General features: G+C 37.7%; 1 protein-coding gene across 5 annotated transcripts in view; it reads right to left on the reverse strand.

The window, feature by feature from the left end:
* Nucleotides 1-265: 265 nt before the first annotated feature.
* SNX13 (sorting nexin 13) overlaps nucleotides 266-18,944 on the reverse strand; it is an 81,364-nt gene continuing 62,685 nt past the window's right edge. For 2 of the 5 annotated variants that reach the window (XM_066627413.1, XM_066627412.1), the window contains exons 17-26: nucleotides 18,744-18,813; nucleotides 15,453-15,592; nucleotides 14,427-14,534; nucleotides 13,710-13,820; nucleotides 12,251-12,412; nucleotides 9,568-9,639; nucleotides 7,431-7,576; nucleotides 5,850-5,918; nucleotides 4,320-4,432; nucleotides 266-4,016 (exon numbers count right to left, since the gene is read on the reverse strand). In XM_066627413.1, the coding sequence (XP_066483510.1) occupies nucleotides 3,769-4,016; nucleotides 4,320-4,432; nucleotides 5,850-5,918; nucleotides 7,431-7,576; nucleotides 9,568-9,639; nucleotides 12,251-12,412; nucleotides 13,710-13,820; nucleotides 14,427-14,534; nucleotides 15,453-15,592; nucleotides 18,744-18,813 (1,239 nt within the window). In that variant the 3' untranslated portion in view covers nucleotides 266-3,768. Of the gene's footprint in view, nucleotides 4,017-4,319; nucleotides 4,433-5,849; nucleotides 5,919-7,430; nucleotides 7,577-9,567; nucleotides 9,640-12,250; nucleotides 12,413-13,709; nucleotides 13,821-14,426; nucleotides 14,535-15,452; nucleotides 15,626-18,743; nucleotides 18,814-18,944 lie in introns of all 5 variants that reach the window. The other 3 variants (XM_066627411.1, XM_066627410.1, XM_066627414.1) reach the window with 2 other exon arrangements.

Genomic DNA, 18,944 nt, shown 5'->3' on the forward strand with positions numbered 1-18,944 from the left:
CTTTGAGGAAAGTCTGCTATTACTTATAGCTAATGTGGTCTTACTGCAGGTGCATAGCACTGAGATTCATAGTTTGCTTGAGTTGCATTTATTCAAAATCACGTGCTTTTCCATTTATTACTTCATTGACTACAATAAGCATTTTCCAGGTGTCCTCAGTTCTTTTAGCATTACAACAAGCTCTAAACACAACATAACCACTCCAGTTTCACTACTATTACTTCACATGTAACATGGCAGAGTCCATAAACGACAAACTCAAAACTTTCTTGTTAATACTTTATTAGTGTACTTTTCGGAGCTTTTTCTATTGGACAAACATAATGCAAACTCCAAATAAAAACTTGGAGTTCTTAGCTGTTCAGAAAGAGAAAGGGACCATGGCATTCCAAATTTGTTCTCATTCTTCGTTAAAGGGGAAAAAATATTGATAGAACCATTAGGCACACAGTTGACACATACTGTACAATGATATGCACAAGTCATTTATTTAACAGCTATATTAAGATGTGCTCTTTAAATTTTGCTCCTTGTAATGTAAGAACCATGCTCATTTGAGCACAGATAAAGTAGGGAATTTAACAAGGAGTGACGAACTAGACTTTTAAAACAAGTCCTTAGATAAGCCAACACAGCAGCAATAACAGAATATACATTGTTGGTTAAGACAGTTTACCCTTCATCTCAAAACCTTTAAAAACTTCCTTTTTTTTTTTTACAGTTTTTCTAACACACATGCGTTACATGAAAATATTGCACTAAAATTAAAATAGAATTGTGGAATTCGTTTTGTACTTTTTTAAAATGGGTACACATTCTGGTAGTAATTAAAATTAGTTGTTTAGTTATAGCAAACACCAGAAGCAGAAGCTTGAGAATGAAACACAAAATATTCTACCTTACTGTTCATTTTCTCTTAATTAAGGCTAAAGTAAGTGCATTTTGTTGGACAATGGCACATTTATTATCAGAGGCTAGTCACAGCATTCACAGGATCTGCCTGGCTCACTGTATGTGTTGGATTTACACAATCAATATGGGGGGGGCACTCTGCAGAGTAAAAATGGGGCATGGGGCTGCAGTTGATATAACATGGGCAAGATGGGAACCATAAATTAATCAGCAAGATATATCGCTGGTGGTCCAAGCTTACAGGCACACTCTGAAATTAAAGATGACAAAACTATGTGAAATAATTGTGTCAGAATAAATTGCACATTACAGTGTTATGTTCCATTCATAAAAAGAATGGAAACAAAATTAATGGAAAATTAATTTAATAAAATTAAAGATTTTATGGATATGTAACCTAATTTAAAAATTCAACAATTTAGCATAATCCTATAGCTTAACGTATATGATCAAAGATGAGGTATGCATAGTACTGCAGGTCATCCTCAGTTTGAAGTATTGTAAGTTTAACAGTACTTTAGATGTATTAATTCCAAATGAACATATTGCAAAGTCATATTAGGGTTCTGTTTTGACTTTATTTAGACCTTCCACATTTCTGGTCAACTTTCCATGTAAATCATGGTGATCTACCCAGTTTTAGAAACCAATTTAGCTGGCATCTTAAGAAGTGGTAAACCTATGTGTGCCCTACAGCTTCAGATTATAGCCGAGACCTTGCTTGATTGAATGTTTCTCCATACAAATAAAATCCTCTGTATGTAAGAGAGCATTCTGCCAAGGAGTAGCTAGGTTAAAACTCTTCACCTGGGCATGCTGGTTTTGTAGGCACAAGAACTTTTTGTTTTTGTACCTGCAATCTGAAGTTGTATGGCTCATACAGGCTTAAGACTTTAGTGAGAACTCAACCACAAATAAAAGCACAACAAACAGATGTATTTAAAAACCATGTGCATGAGAGAGTTGTGTTACTTGCCATCTTTATTTAAGAACATGGAGAATGGTGGATATGACAGAATGATACTTCATACGTGTTAAATTTCTCTTGGTACGTGTAAAAAGAACGACATGCACAGAGAAGTAAAAACTTGATAATTACACTTGAACATGTACATACTGCAATAGTTTTTTTATTATTACAGCATGCTTAATATTCAAGCAGGCTGTACATAGCAAGAACTGAATCCATGTAAGGGAGAAAACAGACAGAAGACTTCCTTATAAAAGCTTCAAACAGATGCCTTCTTGGCTACTCCCTTGTGGATACTCCCTTTTCTCCTCCAAGGTGTAAAATATTAATCCTGAATTTATGTTATGAAATAAGGATCATTACGTGTGGCATACATATCCCACCCTGAATGACATTACTTGAAAATGAGTCTGAATGATTAAAATTAGACCTCATTCCAAGAAATGTGTTTGAGTGTTAAATGCACTTTATCCTTGACATTTTTTGGGTTTGTATTTTTTAAACAGACTGTTCAGCAAGAATATTCAGAGGTTTTTTACCAACATCTTTTTATTCCATTGTGGTAGAAGGTGCACATCAAGGAGAGAGTCAGAAAAGGAGATGTCGAGTTCAAGATAAATTAAGGCTAAGGAAGTGTAGTCAATTATTACTTCATCCTTAATTAGACATTATTTAGAAGGAAAGAGGATAGACGGGGGCTTTTTTTGTGTAGAAGAGGTTTTATTTATTAAAATTTTACATTATGCAAAAAATAAAAAAGACTGTTATTTAAAAATATATTGTAGTTGTGTCTCTTATTTTCATATATACACTATGGTGCATTCAGGAATTTGCAATTGTTTGCATATGACTGTTCCAAGAAGTCCAGAAGACCTTCATGTCAGTAAGAAAAGTCATTTTAACAATTTTCCACTTAAGGTGAATACACTTAGGTTTCTTAGGGTGAGTTTTAATGGCATAACACAATCTTTTTGAAAAATGTTCTTAAGGTAAAGATAACTTGTATTTTAAGTTTGCATTCCTTCCACATCTCCCCTTAAAGTCCTAAAAAATAAATGAGGTACCACCTTTTTAATCACCTGCTCTTTCCTTCACTAAGTGACTATTGTGAGTCTGTTCTTTAAAAATTTGTGAACTGCAAGGCCTGTAATTTAAAAGCAAAATAAAACCCCCAAACAGGCTGATTCAAACCAATGTCTATTTTTCTTGAACTCCTGCCTTTCTCCATGGAATAATAAACCCAAGATAATTTACTTAGTTTATTTTTTGAATTCAGGTAGTTGACGTTAATGTGGTTTTTGCAAGATACTATCTCAACCTTTAGCTAGCCAATGTGGTTTCGGGAAAAGTAAAGCAAAGCATTATATTTCAAAACCATCTGCTCCAATACACTTCTCTTCCTGCTAGCTCCATCTTTTCAGAGCTGCTGATCAAGACCTACAAGGCCTCAAGCAGTCAAAATGCAAATCAAATCGCACCTGATTTTCACATTGCACAATCTCCAGTTCCAAGCAAAGCAGCCAAGTATTCCACTGCTGTCACCACAGTTGTGCTTTACTCATCTCTCAATGTACCCAGTCTAACAGTTTTCATTGCTGGCAATCATAGATTCTGTCGGGAGTGGAAGGAACAGATATTCTTACAGAGCAGGCTAGAATTCTTCTCAATGTTGCATGAAGATGCACCAAATCATTTAAGACACATGAACCCTGTTCATGGTAGTGGTTGCATTGTAGATGAAGAATGAGAACCACATCTCTTATGAATGCATTAATAATCTAATATGTGACACTAAAAGACTGGTGCAGAAACAGCATGAGAGTTTAAGCCCCAGAGAATCTGCCCAAGTGCTGGACAAACCGACACCAACGTAATAGTTTGGAGTGTCACCTTTTCTGCAAAGAAGGCGCTTGCGTAGATTGTAGTCTATGCTTGTATCGTTGCATCTGCTCTGAATGTGAATGCAGTTTTTTGAAGATCTCATGGAATTTATACATAGGAAATAAGGTTTCCAAGAAGCCCTCTAGAAAGACGTACACCATCCTCTTATTCAGTTGGGCATGCTGAAACATCTGAAAGACTCGGAGAATGCCTTTCCTTGTTGTCTCAGCACCTAGGATATGCTTCAATTCATCTAGACAAAAATCACAAAATGATATGGTAGTTAACTTTACCTTCAGGTTCACATGAATCTAAATTTATTGTAAAATTCACTATTGTATTACAAATTCTTAAAACAAGATGTTTAAAGAAATATTTCTGGAAATAAAACCAAATGAAGAACATACTCTTCAAGAAATGTTTCATAACTTGCCTTTGCCTACAACTGAACAGCACATCCAAAAAAGACTCTGCTAGCTTTCAAATACGACTGTCACAACTGAGGACATTTCTCACTTTGGCTGAAGGAACAATTAGTTTAATACATTTCACACACCTGGCATTATCCCCAGTAATTTTGTTTTTCCAGCAATTCTTGTTCGCATTCTGATGCCATGGTCTCTGCGTGGAACAGCCTCAGCTAAAATGCCATTGGGCCAAAAGGTATCTCTGTAAACAGATAACTACAAATGAATAATACAGTAGTAGTAGTAGTAGTAGTAGTAGTAGTAGTAGTAGTAGTAGTAGTAGTAGTAGTAATCTGAAAACCTTGTTGTGAATTACAATTTCAGTGTTAACTGCTAAAACCTTAATTTTCAAGGGATTTCTCTAAATCAGGAGTGAATTTTCACAGGTTGTACAAGAATTGTTGGAGTCAGTGACAGGCAGCTTACAAAATGATCAAAGCTTATAGACTATGCAGGGGTGTATGTGTCTGCCCAAAGCAGATTGAAGCTAATGGGAGGGCATCTTGCTGCTACCTCTGCAGAGGTGGACAAGTTGTTACAAGCCAAGACAGCTAAAGTCATCTCATTAAGCCAGAAAGCTAAAGCTTCAAGTCATTAGCGAAAAGGATATGAAGGTGGGAAAAAGCTGAGTTGCATGCTCAATGTTTACACAAGGAAGACTGTACTAGTAAAACTAAGAATTGCAAGAATAAGCAAAGCTGAAGAGCACAAAAGTGAGTCTCAAAATTCTCTGTATCAAGAATAAAATTACTCCCATTTAGTACAAAAATGGAAGCTGATAGTGAGAGCACAAATTCATTAGACAGAACACAGATGCAGAAAGATCAACAGTGTATTACAACAACAGAATGAGCATCAGCAAAAGTACAAAGATTTCTGTCATGTGTGTTTTAAGGGCCTAATCCTATCCAACTTCCCAGCACTGATGCAGTCGTGCCAACAGGACATGCAATGCATCCTGCAGTGGGAGGGCAGTCATGGAGGCCTCCTCAAGATAAGGGAATAAACATTCCCTTACCTTGGGGCTGCACTGCTGCTGTATCAGCACTGAAAAGTTGGACAGGATTGGGCTTGAGCTGCAGTGTTCACAAAGGCAGCTGAACCCCTCAGCATCTCAACCCCTCACCTGGGGTGAGGGGTCAGAGTAAGGAGGAGCTATTGGACTGAGAACTGCCCTGCAACCCAACTTAGGAGCATTCTGCTGCATAACAGTGAAAGTTGGAGAAACTGAAGGCAAAAAGGATTTAAATAGAGGTATGTGAGAAGCAATATTTTTTCCCTGCATGTAAGTGTGTCAAGTTGCTATACTGGTGTAAACAATTTGCAAGGTGGTATAAGCACAAAATATCACAAGTAGCAAAAATGCTTTCCCTATGTCTAGCAGAGGGAAAAAAAATAAGATCTTTTTTAAAAGTATGTATTTTTCAAGTAACTGAGAAACTGCTGACAAAGGTAGAATAAGAAAAAACAAACATTATCTTAAAGCCTAGGTAACTAACAGGCCTCATGAGAAACAGTGTAACTTGAATCAACTAATATGGTTACGTACATTACTTTTAAGAAATGTAGGTAGGACACATGTCTTGCTTTGAGCAGAGCATGTTTTAAAAATGGCATACCTGAACCGCTTAACTGCATCTGCTACTTGTTCAGGTGAGGTCATCCAATCAACGTGATCAACTATTTTTCTGGAAGGAAAATGAACACAAATTACTGGTTTAACGGTTTAAAGCAATTTACTTATTTTTAAAAGTACTATGTTCTTGAAAACAGATGCAACTTGTAAAAGGGATGGTTCACTCTTGCCCAAAAGCACTTGACACAACTGTTGCTGAAAGAGAAGGAAAGCAGGACCTACATGTAGCTCTGCCATATTTACATCTCGCAAATATAATTCTGGGAAAGGAGGCAGCGAAAGGGCATTGTCTCTCTGCGTAAAACCTTTGCTGCTCCAAAAGGCTTCTGAACCTTTGCATGAATGTCCCTGCAGCATACTCAGATAAGAACACCATTGTTTTTCTACTAGGCAACTAGTGCTAACTGGGCAATGAAACACCTTTTAATGTGGTAATCCATTATTTAGCAGGAGTGCTACTGCCCTTTTTATCCTAGTCCAGTGTCCTTCCTGATGCATCCCTTATATTCCTTTTTTAGACTGTGAGCAGGAACAGTTTTTGGAACAGGAAACCATTTTCTCTTTTCTTTTGCTATGGAAACCACTGTTGTGTTAAAAAGCAGAATAATTACACATACATAATGATATGCCAATGATTTCACAAAGAAAGTTCCTGCCAGGTGCTCAGGGTCAATTTAATTTCACAATATATGTTGAGGCACTAACTAGCCAAAAACAAGCTATTATGATTCAGAATAGAGCAAGGATTTCATTACTGGTCTGCCCAGTTCCCTGGTAGAGGAAAGTGGGCATTCCTCACAGAATGGGAATGCCCGCGTGCCAGCATGGACGTAGGGTCAGCTGCGTAACAAAGTCTTGACCATCTTCCCTGCTATGCCACATAGCCTTAGAGATACTGCTGTGCCTTCAGCAAATGGACATCAGCCAGTTTCATATGCTAGCTGGTTAGTGAAGAGACCAGACATGGTAGGAAATGAGGGAGAAAGTAGGAGAAATGCCTGTACCCCATCAAGAAAAGCAGAGCAGGAGGCAAAGTGTGAAGTACCAGGATCATCAGAAGAAATAGCACAGAGATGGGGATAAACTCCTTGTCAGACAGGCAGGCCATTCTCCCTTCCAACACTCCCATGGACTCAGTACAAAAAGAAACTCCTTCTGTTGAGTAAAGCTTTAGGAACAGAGCACCTAGCCTCTCTACGAAGGCAAAAATGTGTCTGGCCCTTCAGTGCGATAAGAACCATTATACTCTAAGCATAATTGCTACATTAAGGGTGCAATCCTAACCCCTTTCCAGCACTGACTTAAGGGCAATGCAGCTCCGAAGTAAGGGAACAAACATTCCTTTACTTTGAGGAGGCCTCCGTGAATGATAGCCAACTGCAGGATTCAGCACACATCCCACTGGCACCGTTATGCCAGTGCTGAAAAGCACTGACATAGGGAGTTCGGATTGCAACCTAAGTTAAAAAAAATAGAGAATGAGCAGTAAAAAAAGGGAGGACAGTTTCCCACATATAGTTCACATAATACACAGGCTGTGAGAATTAAAAAATGAACACAGTACTTATTTATTGTATATCCATGCATTGCTCTAATAAGTTGCTGAAGCAAGTTTTTGATATTCCGTCGCAACCACTGATTTCTCTCCTTTAGATCAAAGACTTCATCCATGAGCAGCAGCATTATCTTAAGAGGAACATTGTCCTCCACCTAGTAAGTAAAAAAAATTATTTTTAAAGACAGAACTTCAGTAATGCTTACCATGATCACTGAAGAAAACATCGTCACACTACTGGTTTGAATATTTTTGATTTTTTTAAAAAATAAACTATGCAATACCTATGGAAAAAACATACTTTGTTCGGAAATATTGGAATCCTTTGGGTCAAGCAAATACCGCATGAACAAGCTCAAATGCAAAATAAAATGCTTATGTTTAGAGTAACTTCTAGTATTCACATATCCCAGAACTACCCCCTTCTTAAGCTGGAATCTAACACCAAACCACTTGCCCTTTATTTTTATAGGTCATAAGCATTTGTGAGAAGCGAGAAAATGACAGCAAGTATGAAAGTGTAGCCTTAGGACTTCATGTCATATTCCTACTTTTCCAAGTTCTTAAATGCCTATAAAATCATTCATTCCAGAAACATTTGACAGTTTGACTCTCTCATCAGTTAAGTTATCTGAAGGGTAAAGGTAACAGAACTGAAAAGACAATAAACTATACAGATGGCAGAAAGTTTTAAATCTCATGGATTTACTCAGTCATTGAAATTTTTATGTTTGAACAGCACGCCATCTTGCCATGTCATACACAGAATTTGCAATTCTTATCAGTTTCAAAAATCATTTCATATGCAGAATGGAAGGTTGCCGATTCAAGAAAGCTTGACTCCATCGCATCCTTGAGTACATGGAACCAAGTCTTTGGCGCCTGGCCAATGCATCCTGGCAAGTGTTAATTTTAAATAAAATTTTGCTGGAATACTGAAGCACCACGCTAAGTAAAACTGATTTTATTTCACCATTATTTTTAATAAAAACAGCTTTCCTGAGATGGCTCATGTGCCCCAAAGGACTGATCCATGTGAGAAATTAGAACATAGGAGTAGTTGACTTAGTAGTAGTTTTCTTTGCCCCTCAGAAATTGAAATGTACATGATAAACTGAGAGACACTGTAATGCAAACTTCAGTACAACTAACAGTCCAATCAACTGTGCATTTTGGGAGATGTATTTTCCCTGTAAATGCTTTTATAGCATCCCTCACATGCCATTTAAGTGCCTAACACAGAAAATCAAGATATTGCATCACTGATACAAACATCAAATATGTAGGTATTTGTAGATGTGATCAAAAAAGACAGCATGTCAAAAATGCCACTGTCCTAGGGGAAAAAGTCTTTTCCAAGGCAGCAGTCAGCATACAAAAATATGAACTGGAATGCTTTGATCTGGCAAGTAAAAAAATGTGAGGTGTAGAACAGGTGCAGATTTATGACCATGACAAATCTGCATATAATCACTAGTAATCTTATGGACCTTCTGTCCTCATTAAAGATAAAAGATATTTTTCACATATTTGATTAGTGTTTCAACCAAAACACTTAGAAACTGCTCAGCTTATGAGAACATTAGGGGCTTAGCTTTCTAAACCTTAACCATCACAGTCCTGGCAAGAGCCTTCCTTTTCAGCATCTTAGTCCTAATGAGAACTCCCCCTCGCCCCCCAGTCTATGAACAAGTTACTTTTTGTTGATCAAAGACCTAGAAGAAACTTTCAGAAAAGATACAGTAGTGAGAACTAACAAATTTTAAACAGAGCCCAGTATTAGTCAAATTACTTGAATGCTATTCGTGCATAAAAATCAGGTTTCTATAACAGAAATAGGTCAGGATCCAAAGACCTAATTATGTGTATTCAAGAGGAATTGGGGCTTGTGTTTCTCAAACAGGACCCTGCAATGCATATAGCAAGCAGCTTTGGAAACTGAAAGAAGTTTCAAAAAAAACTTATGATATAGCACAGAACTCAGATTGATAAGCCCCCACCCCCAGGAAAAACTCTCACGAGGCATGTCCAAACCTTTGAGCATGCATTTGGATTCCACCAATGTTCCACCACACTCATTCCCTAGGACAATACTAAAACTTATAATTATTACTAGTCTCAATGAAATACAACTAGACAGACTCACATTGTCATCGAGATGTGCTGCAACACGGCCATGCTTCGGATCAACATATGTCTTCTGTATTAAAGGAGGCTCCTAAATTGCAAAGAAATATCACTGATAGGGAAAGGTAGTGGTGAAAAAACATCATTCTTTACAAAGCCAAGAGAATTCTAGAACAATGTAAAGCTACACTTTATAGCAGATTTTACATGATGCAATTATAATGTAGCATACTTGGAATACTTAATAAAAACAGAAACAAATACTATAGCAAATTGAGATGCATTAACAAATATCTAAAACAGATGGAGAGGGGGGAAAAAGACAACTACTCCGGCATTGTAATTTCTCACAAGGATACATACTTTGTGGCATCAATTCTATTTATCAAGGTATTTATAGTAAAATAAAAATCTTTTCTACTTAATCCCATACAAAACAAATACTCCCTATAGTTTAAAACATTTTACTGTAGGCATTATCCTGGACGAATAGAAAGACTATTTACTTTGACATTTTCAGATTTCATCTCCTACAGTTATCCAGGGAGGGTTCCCAATTTTGTTATTGTCTATTGCTATATCAATGCACTTTGTTAAAGTTAATAAAGGTCTTCATTTGGTGAAACTACAATCTTATCTTTGTGCAATACAAACAAGGTGAGAAAGGAAAGAGGAAGAGGAAGAAAGTCCATTACATTTGGTTTGTGATTAGCATGCATCTTGCTTTTTTCTTTTTGAGAACAAATAACTTTACACACTTGAAATACTCTACTGTAAAAGAAGATGCATTCATGTGTGAAGGAGCACAAGTTAGCAATGACAAGGCTAAATGCAGTTAAGTATATTTTTATTCAGCAAAAGGGAAAACTGATGAAAAGCAAGGTCACGGGCAAAAATGGTAAAAAAAATGCTTCAGACATTAGTCCCCATCCAGTATCTAGTGCAAACATGGAGAGCTCCAATGCACACATGGAGCCTGTTGCAAGCAGAGACTACCTTTCTTATATTAATGCTGAAGTATCGACATTAGGAAATTCCCTAATACTGACATGAACAGGGCAGCCCAAACTTAGCCAGAGTATCATGCTGGCAGTGAAGCCTGCAAAGCTTTGGGATGCAACCAGTAAGTCAAGACATGAAAAGAAACTTGTGCTGAAATAAGCCCAGATCTTTTGATAGCTTAGTAAGCATTGTAAAGTTGGCAGTGTTTGAGATGAATGAACCACATGTCACTGTTCTGAGAAGTTCTGAAAGAAGGGTTGAGAAGCCTGGAACTGCAGAGTGGGCATTTTCTGAAATAGCCAGAACATCAGCCCTAAAATACTTGTTTAGATCAGCATCAGGAAGTTGTATGTGGCTTTATACACCCCACAGAAGCATGTGCAGCAGTGCTTTGGCAAGCAAAAAGGAAAGAACACAACAGAAAGACTGCCATCTATACAGAAAACAATGGCCTAAGGAAGGTTGTCAAATGCAGTTTCAGAAAAAGAACGGTTGTTTCATAACTGGAAAGAGTTCAAGTGACAGCAATAGTATACCAAAACAAAACCTATACTGACTCCAACAAAAATTACATTTTACAGTGTTGCTCATGTTATAATGGGAGTACATTAGCACTTGCTGCCTTAAATATTTAGAGGAGTTACTGAAAAATCCTATGCACAAATCCTATTTAGGATGGGAAAAGGTTAAACCAATGTGAAGATGAACCACAAGGGCAAAACAGAATCTTAACTTGGGCAGATTTCAACTATTCACTCATCTTTGATGAATGACTGGTAGCAGAACATTTAGAACTGACTTCCTGAAATCATGTTTATGTTTAGACAAAGGAATACCTTAATCCATTTCTGCCCAGCCCACAGGTGTACACATTTGATCCCTGTTGCATATATGCAGCGTTGGGCAGAAGTAGCTCAATTGCACGTGGGCTACGTTTCTGAAAATATATTGCCCCAAAGTGACCAAAGATCTCACCTAGCTACAGTCTACCTAATTCACAGCCTATCACCCTTCTCTTTTCTTCTCTCTCGCCTCCCTAATCTTGCTCCTTCTTACTTAATTGCATGGAGACAGAAGATTGTTCTTTGAATTCAGAGAGATCAAATAGCTAGTGAAAAGGACACAATTTTAATTAACAGAAACTTTTAAAAAAACTGTGGATAATTCTGTGCCACCCTAAAAATTAATGCATTTGCCTTTTTTTAATTTCAAGGGCTCTAAAAATACATATTTCTTTATTATTGTTAATTGATAACGCCAATAAGCTTCAATTAAAAAACCAAAAGAACATGGGGAGGATACAAGTAACTCCTCCTCTGTTCTTGCTCAGTTGATGTATAAAATCAAGTAAACATCAGGCATCCCAAAGGTTAATGAGACAGCACAGAGAGCTAAATGACAGATCACCAGAGGAGGGGGGAAAAACACTGTTGTCAAGCTATTCTTCAGCTTTACAACCAATTTCCAACAACTGCTTCTTGTACCTTAAAGCTGACAGTCATATCTTCCATTTTAGAATGAACTCAGTAACTAATTTCTGATCCTCACTATTATTCCTTGGATAATTTACTTCAACCTTCCAAATAAAATAAGCACACATTAATCTGTTACCTGAAGCTGTGCTAGTCTGGTTCTTATTTGTTTACATGAGGCAGCCCAAAACGAAACACAGGCTATGTATTACCTCAATGCATTCTTACCTTGAAAAATGATTGCTTTAAGTCTTGTCCCAATCTTTCTGACATTTTGCCCATGTTGTCTGACATTTTAGTCATCCCCTCTGCAAAGCTGTCAGGGAAGGACTTGACAGCATTTGAAACATTTCTCATAGAGTTACGCAGTGGGTTTACAAATGTGTCCATCTGAAGAGGAAAACATTTACCACGATTGCATAAATCTATGAGGATATGACTACAGTCATCCAATAATGTGTGTTGAAAAAAAAAAATCACACTGTTTTGGAGAGCAGTAATACAACACCATTACTACAAAATGTTACGCATATATTTCAACCATCTGTAAGATCAAATTTGATTCAAAAACTGATTCTGAAGACATTCTGAACTATGGTAAGTAAAAAAAAAAAAGTGAGATGGTCCCTTAACATGGCGCCAAACATTTCCATGTTCAATTATTGTTAGCAGAGACAAATGCTGAACATGAAGGAAGTTCTTCCTCATACCCGGGAACCACGGCAATTTACAGTTTTCAATGACAGGGAAAACTCTTCCCAGATTCATCACTTCTGCATCACCTCTGCAGAAGGTGGCTTCTCACAAAAATTCTGTTTTTAATAAATGCAGGAAGGGAAGAATGGGGCCAGCCCCCTGAAAATGCTGTGACTACTGGCCATGCTCCCACCCCCTTCCCCAGTGCTGCATGTTTGGCTTTCATTAAAAAAAGGAAGTGCCTATGCAGGCCACTGCAGCAAGAATAAGACCATGTGCTAATTTGATTGCTTAATTCAAGAAAAAATACAAACCCAATGATTCTATTTCTAAGCGATAAATAAGCCTGAACAATTAAAACACATGTGTCTAATTTCTAGTTAATTTTAATATTAAAAAAATCAGTACTTAACTTATAAAAAAAAAAACCTACCAAAGCAAAATAGATAGCCGTGACTGTAGAATTTACAAATTTTCAAAGTCGCAACTGCAAACACAAATGCTAATCACCAGCTTTGACAAAGGGCTTAGAAAATGTGGGGCTTGGCTCCATTGGTTCTTTGATGTGAAACAGCCTCAAAAAGCAGTATTAGAGGGAAACATGCATTCTCTCTTCTGAGCAGGTGGATGGAAGTCATGAAGCATGTGTGGCGCTTGAAATGGACAGAGGGATTTTAGGGTAGATAAAAGGGAAGAAACATTCTTCAAGTCACTGATTGTGTTTTAGGATTGATGTCAGCTTGTAAACAATTTTAAGCACATTTTGTATTGCAAGGAGCCCATTTGGAAGTTTGGCATTTCTGAAAATAACTGCTCCCATTTCAAAAAAGTTCAAGTTGTTAAATATATTGTCTTATACCGAAGCTGTCCATTCAAAAATTACATAAATTAACTTCATAGATGACAAGTAGATAAAAAAGAGTCCACTGATACACTGTGCACGATGCTGAAACATCACTAAGGCCTGCTAGACATCAGATACCATTCTTACCTTTCGTGCAAAATCTCCTTTCCCTTTACTGTAGGCTTTGTTTTCCAAGAAATCAGACACACTTTGTGCTAAAGGTGGGTATGCTTTCATCACTTCAGGATTTAACAAAAGCTAAGAAGTAAAAGAGGCAAGTAATTCCATCCAGCATTTACGAAGATAAACATTTAAGTTTGAAAGGTTAGACAAGATGCGTTTAATCCATTTTCTCACAGACACTAGACCTGTTATTTAAATATTCGCAAAAGCCAACACTGTGCTCATTTTCTGTTATTGCAAACATCTCAAAAATGCAAATAGTTTAAGAAAATTGGCTCTACATGGTAAATTAGTATAACTTGGGACAAACAAGGTTTTTATTAAAAACATAATGACCAGAGTAATATAAGCATTAGAAGTCCAATCTAATGCATTAGAGAAAGCATACCTTCTGGCCAAAAACCACAGTTTTGAGAATTACTGGGTTGTATGCTTCCTTCCAACACATTTTTACTTTGAACTACTTCCAAAATGTTTAAACACACTATGTCAGATATATACTCATCATCATCATACAGACATACTACTTGAGCAACTCTGTATGTAACTTCTGTAACAGCCCACTGTAGCCCACTGCACAACTCAACAATTAACTTCACTAAAACTTTAAAGAGGTTCAATGTGGAAAACATTGTAATTCTTACATGCATCCTTGATTAAAAAAAATAAACCTGAACATACCTGCAGGTATGCATTTAGATCTTTCTTTCTTTTTTCTAAGAACTCTTTATCCATGTTATTGAATGTTTTTTTACCAGGAAGTTTCAATATACTTGCTAGGTTGTCAAACTAGGCAAAAAGGATACACAAACCATATAAGAATCACTTTTTGAAAATGTCTGACTACTGACTCCAACTTTGTCATTTGTTCATTTAAAAAACATACTTCAGACACAGTGCAGTTGTGATACTGCCACTCTCTTAACTATGGGTAAGAGATGCCCTCTTCCTTTGCCAGTTTTAACAATAGAGTTGTGTTATGCTGGAATCAATACTAACCACAGTCATTTTAAATCTGAGCTTGAAATAAACTCAGAATAATACTATTTCTGGAGTGTACCACTTCAGGCTGAAGGTATGAGTTCACGATTCAATAAAACATACAAAAATGTTCTACATATAAAAAAAGACCAGTTAACAGTGAGAACAGTTCTAGCTCAGCTTTCTCCCTGACAAAATAGTGATTTGACTGTACAAAGAATTTTGCTGTATTGAGAATTACAGTGACAGCATATAGTGCATATGTCTTGCCACAGTCATTACAAATTTGGCCATTGTGATTCATACATTCATTCTGATGTGGTACTGCGGTTTATATCAATGCATAGGGTTTTGATCAAAAGATCATTTAATGCAGATACAAGATGAAATCTTGCAAAGCATATTGCAGATGAAATTGCACTTCAATACAAAGATAACTGGGAAGTACAGAATATGAACTTCCCCAGCTTACAGGCCAAGCCCAAACCTCTCCAGAATTCAGAATAAGTGTGCAATTAGCTTATCCCAGTTCCAGCAAACAATCAATGAAGGAACCTGTCCAAGTTTCAGCTTGGTCCATATATCGTAATATGTTAGTGACTATGAGCTCATGTTGGTAACTCATTTTAAGCAAGCAAATTCTGAACAAGCCCAAGGAAGCCCACCAATCATGAATAAATTAGTGAAAAGCATCTGTAATACACACTTGTTAATTGTGACCATTACCTGTTCAGTTATCCTCATGTGGAAGTCGTGGAAGTCACTGTAGCGACGATATGTTTTCCACACTTCATCACCACTTGGAGATCGACGCCGAACAGTGATAGCATATAGCGCATATGTCTTGCCATGGTCATTGCAAACTCCTGCCATGGCATATGGGTCAAAATCAGCATAGACTATCAATTTAAGACAAAAAATGGAGAGAAAAAGGAGGCACAAAAAAGAGAAAAACGAAAGGGCAGAAGAGACATGAAATGAAAAGATGTTGGAAATGACAAAGGTGGAGACAAAGTGGACATGCAAACTGAGGAACAAAATGAACTGCGACAAGTTTTCATACATAGCATTCTATAGCATATTCTGGCTTCTGCACTGGTCCTTGTTCCTTTCCAGGCTCAATTCAGAGTACAGGTGGGTCATGTCCACAGGTTCCCTATGCACAGTTTCAGATATCCCTTGATTGGGCTCATGGCCCCCCTCATGCACCCCTCTGGAGGTGAGGAGAGCTGGAAAATACAGACAGCTGGACTCCCCTCACCTCTGGAGGGTCTTCTGCAGTCCACAGAGGGTCCTCTGAGGTTTCCTGGGCCTCCTAATGCCTTATAAAGCATGAAAAACATCACTTCCGGTTTTCAGCTGAAACCGGAAGTAGCTTTTTTCGTTATTTTTCATCATTTTGAGGCCTGTAGCAACCACAGACAATCAGCTCCCCTCACCTCTGGAGCCCAGATCCCCTCATCCCTGGAGGGTGAGGACATTCCCAGTTATCTGCTGATTCACTAAACCATGGGGAGTTCCAGAACAAAACCCCTGTGGTTAGCAGGCATGCCTATACTGCTTTAATATAGTACAGTAGAGTACAGGGATGGGTAAACTTTCAATTTTAGGGACACTGGACCTTTAACAATTGTGCAGGAGAGATAATTTCAGCAGGTGCAGCTTGTTATCTGTGAGATGAGAAGCTGCTCCTGCTGAAATTCCCTCTTCTATACAATTGTTAAAGGTCCAGGATCCCTCAAGTTGAAAGTTTGTCCACCCCGGTATAGTATAGTAACACTGGTCAACACAATTTTTGGCACATGGAACAATGGAGGTGTTTCTAATGTGACATTTCATGCTGAATTCAAATATGCAATCAGAATTTTTCTATCATCAACAGGTTTTCTGTGGTGAAGCTTTTTATTAATAGAAAGATTTGACCTATTTTATCACACTTGGATATTGAAACTGAAATAGAACAGCATTTCAGTGTTTACTCATGAGTGGTGACCATGTCTCAATCTGCTTTGAAGGGCAAGACAAAGGGCACACAACATCACTAGAATGGTCCTGATTCAATGAACGCAGACCCCAAAAGTCTCTCAAGAAGAAAGTTCCCACCCCAAGATGACAAGGAAAATGTATTGAGCCCTATGGAAAGCAAAACAGAGATGTGTGCGTTTTTACTCATGAGTAAGCAAACACGCCTATGCTCTTATCACAGGCATGGCAAATGGGAAGGCAGCAGCCCACCATAGTAAAAAACATAAAAACAGAGGCTTGAGCTGCTGGGGAAGTGAAACTTTTTTTTTTGTCTCATAAAACTAGGTGGCTCCTGATAGAGTGTTTTAAAATGTGGGTCCCAGTAATATATCGTTAGGGAACAACTAGTACAGGGAACATATCCCATCAATGTGCTGGCCAAGGAAGGTGAGTTTCTGTTGGATGGCACAGGAAATGGGAGAGGGTGGCAGGAGGGCAGAACAGGGAAGAGTGGGATCGGCAGTGGCAGCACATGCTGTATCCTAACCCCCACTCCCAGGAGGGAGAAGCAGAACAGGAGTGGTGGGCTACAGTGTTGGAGACATTCTAGCTCACCAATCTTCTCCTCATTTCCACTCTCTGGATTGGATAAAGGAGGGGGTGGGGCATAAAACAAAGGCACATCACCAGGTAAGGAAGGTCGGCATTTGTTGTGCTGCCTCAGGTGCCAGGAGCTGGGCTGGCCTTGATTATCAGCAACCAAAGAAACTACTGTATACTGGGCAGAAATTGAGTGACAAAAAGCATGAAATTGGAATTGGTAGCTTCTTCAAAGGAGATTCACATTCAAATTTAGCGAAGGTTGCTTTATCCACACCTCTTGCCATGAATCATTGATATTTTTGTGTCACGCAATCAATATATTAGAGTCTAAGGAAATTGTCAATTGTTTCAAGAGTTTACTTCACAGTCATAGCCAATGTAATATGCAGGACACATCTGAATGTAATTTTCCTGTGTGCTCCATAACTAAAAAGGCTTTATCTAGAATAATACCAATTTTACTATGAAGCTTGACTAGTTGCGATTGTGTCAGTTTCTATGCAAAATATACTTTGGGGCACTGGACAATTAACTGAATATATAACTCCCAAGAACACAGAGTTATACCATCTCCATCATAGTCATATAAAGCATCAGTAATTGCTACTAATGTGAGGAATATCCAACTGCCTAAAATTAGTTGCTAAATACAAGCCAACTTAAATTGTTCAATATGCTGAGGTGTCCAGTTGGATCACCTCTCCATGAACTTCACTCTTCAAACATTTGAAAATCACATGTTTCAAAAATGGCTCCAAATGAGTTTCTATTTCCCATACCAGAGAATTGAAGACACAACCCTTTATTCTTTACTTTAAAAGTTCTAAACATTTGCTTAACAGAAATGCAAGATAAGTTATATAGGAATGAAACAAAATTCTGGTGATTCTGATGTAATGCATGCAATGTGATTTAGTGTTAATGTTGAAATGAGCAGAGCACAGTCTAATCTTAAATAGTCAAAGAAGTTCAGGAGATTTAAGCTCAACTAAACAACATTTTAGTGACGAAGTTTCAAAATTACAATGACTAGGACCCAAAGAACCATCAAACTAGTCCCATGAGTCCAAGTGAGCCTTAGACTTGCTCTGGTCAAAGAGCAACTTTCCCATGCTGCCTGGCAAACTGCTTTCAAAACTAAGGGAAGTTTCATAAGCCCTTGTGAGCCAGAACAGGAGTCAATGGTTCAAACTAAAAAGAAACCAGTGGCCTAAAGCAGCTCTTTGTTCCTGAGTTTGGTAATTTCAGTAATTGCACCAAGCAAGCAGAGATCATGAGGTGAACAAAAAGGTTACAAGACAGAGAAATGATTTAGATTTATAGGAGATCTATGACTGATTAACATTGCAATGCTTCTGAAGAAAAAAGTCAGAATATATAAAAAGCATGATTACAATATGCCTAGAAATTAGAAAAGAGAGAGAATGAACATGACATTACTAGACTCACCAGTATCTGAAATATATGCATGTAGTTGAACGGACTCATCAGAAGACATGTTGGAAAGATCATCCAGTGACTAGACAAAAAAGAGCCACTTTTAAGACTCAATATAAAAATGTGTGCTCTACATTATCAGCAAGAATGTCTTTATCAGATCATGACTCCATCATATCCAGCACTGCAAAAGCCTTGAGCAAGATGACACCA

This window comes from Tiliqua scincoides, chromosome 5 (assembly GCF_035046505.1).
Source record: "Tiliqua scincoides isolate rTilSci1 chromosome 5, rTilSci1.hap2, whole genome shotgun sequence".
In the NCBI taxonomy this organism is placed as follows: Eukaryota; Metazoa; Chordata; class Lepidosauria; order Squamata; family Scincidae; genus Tiliqua; species Tiliqua scincoides.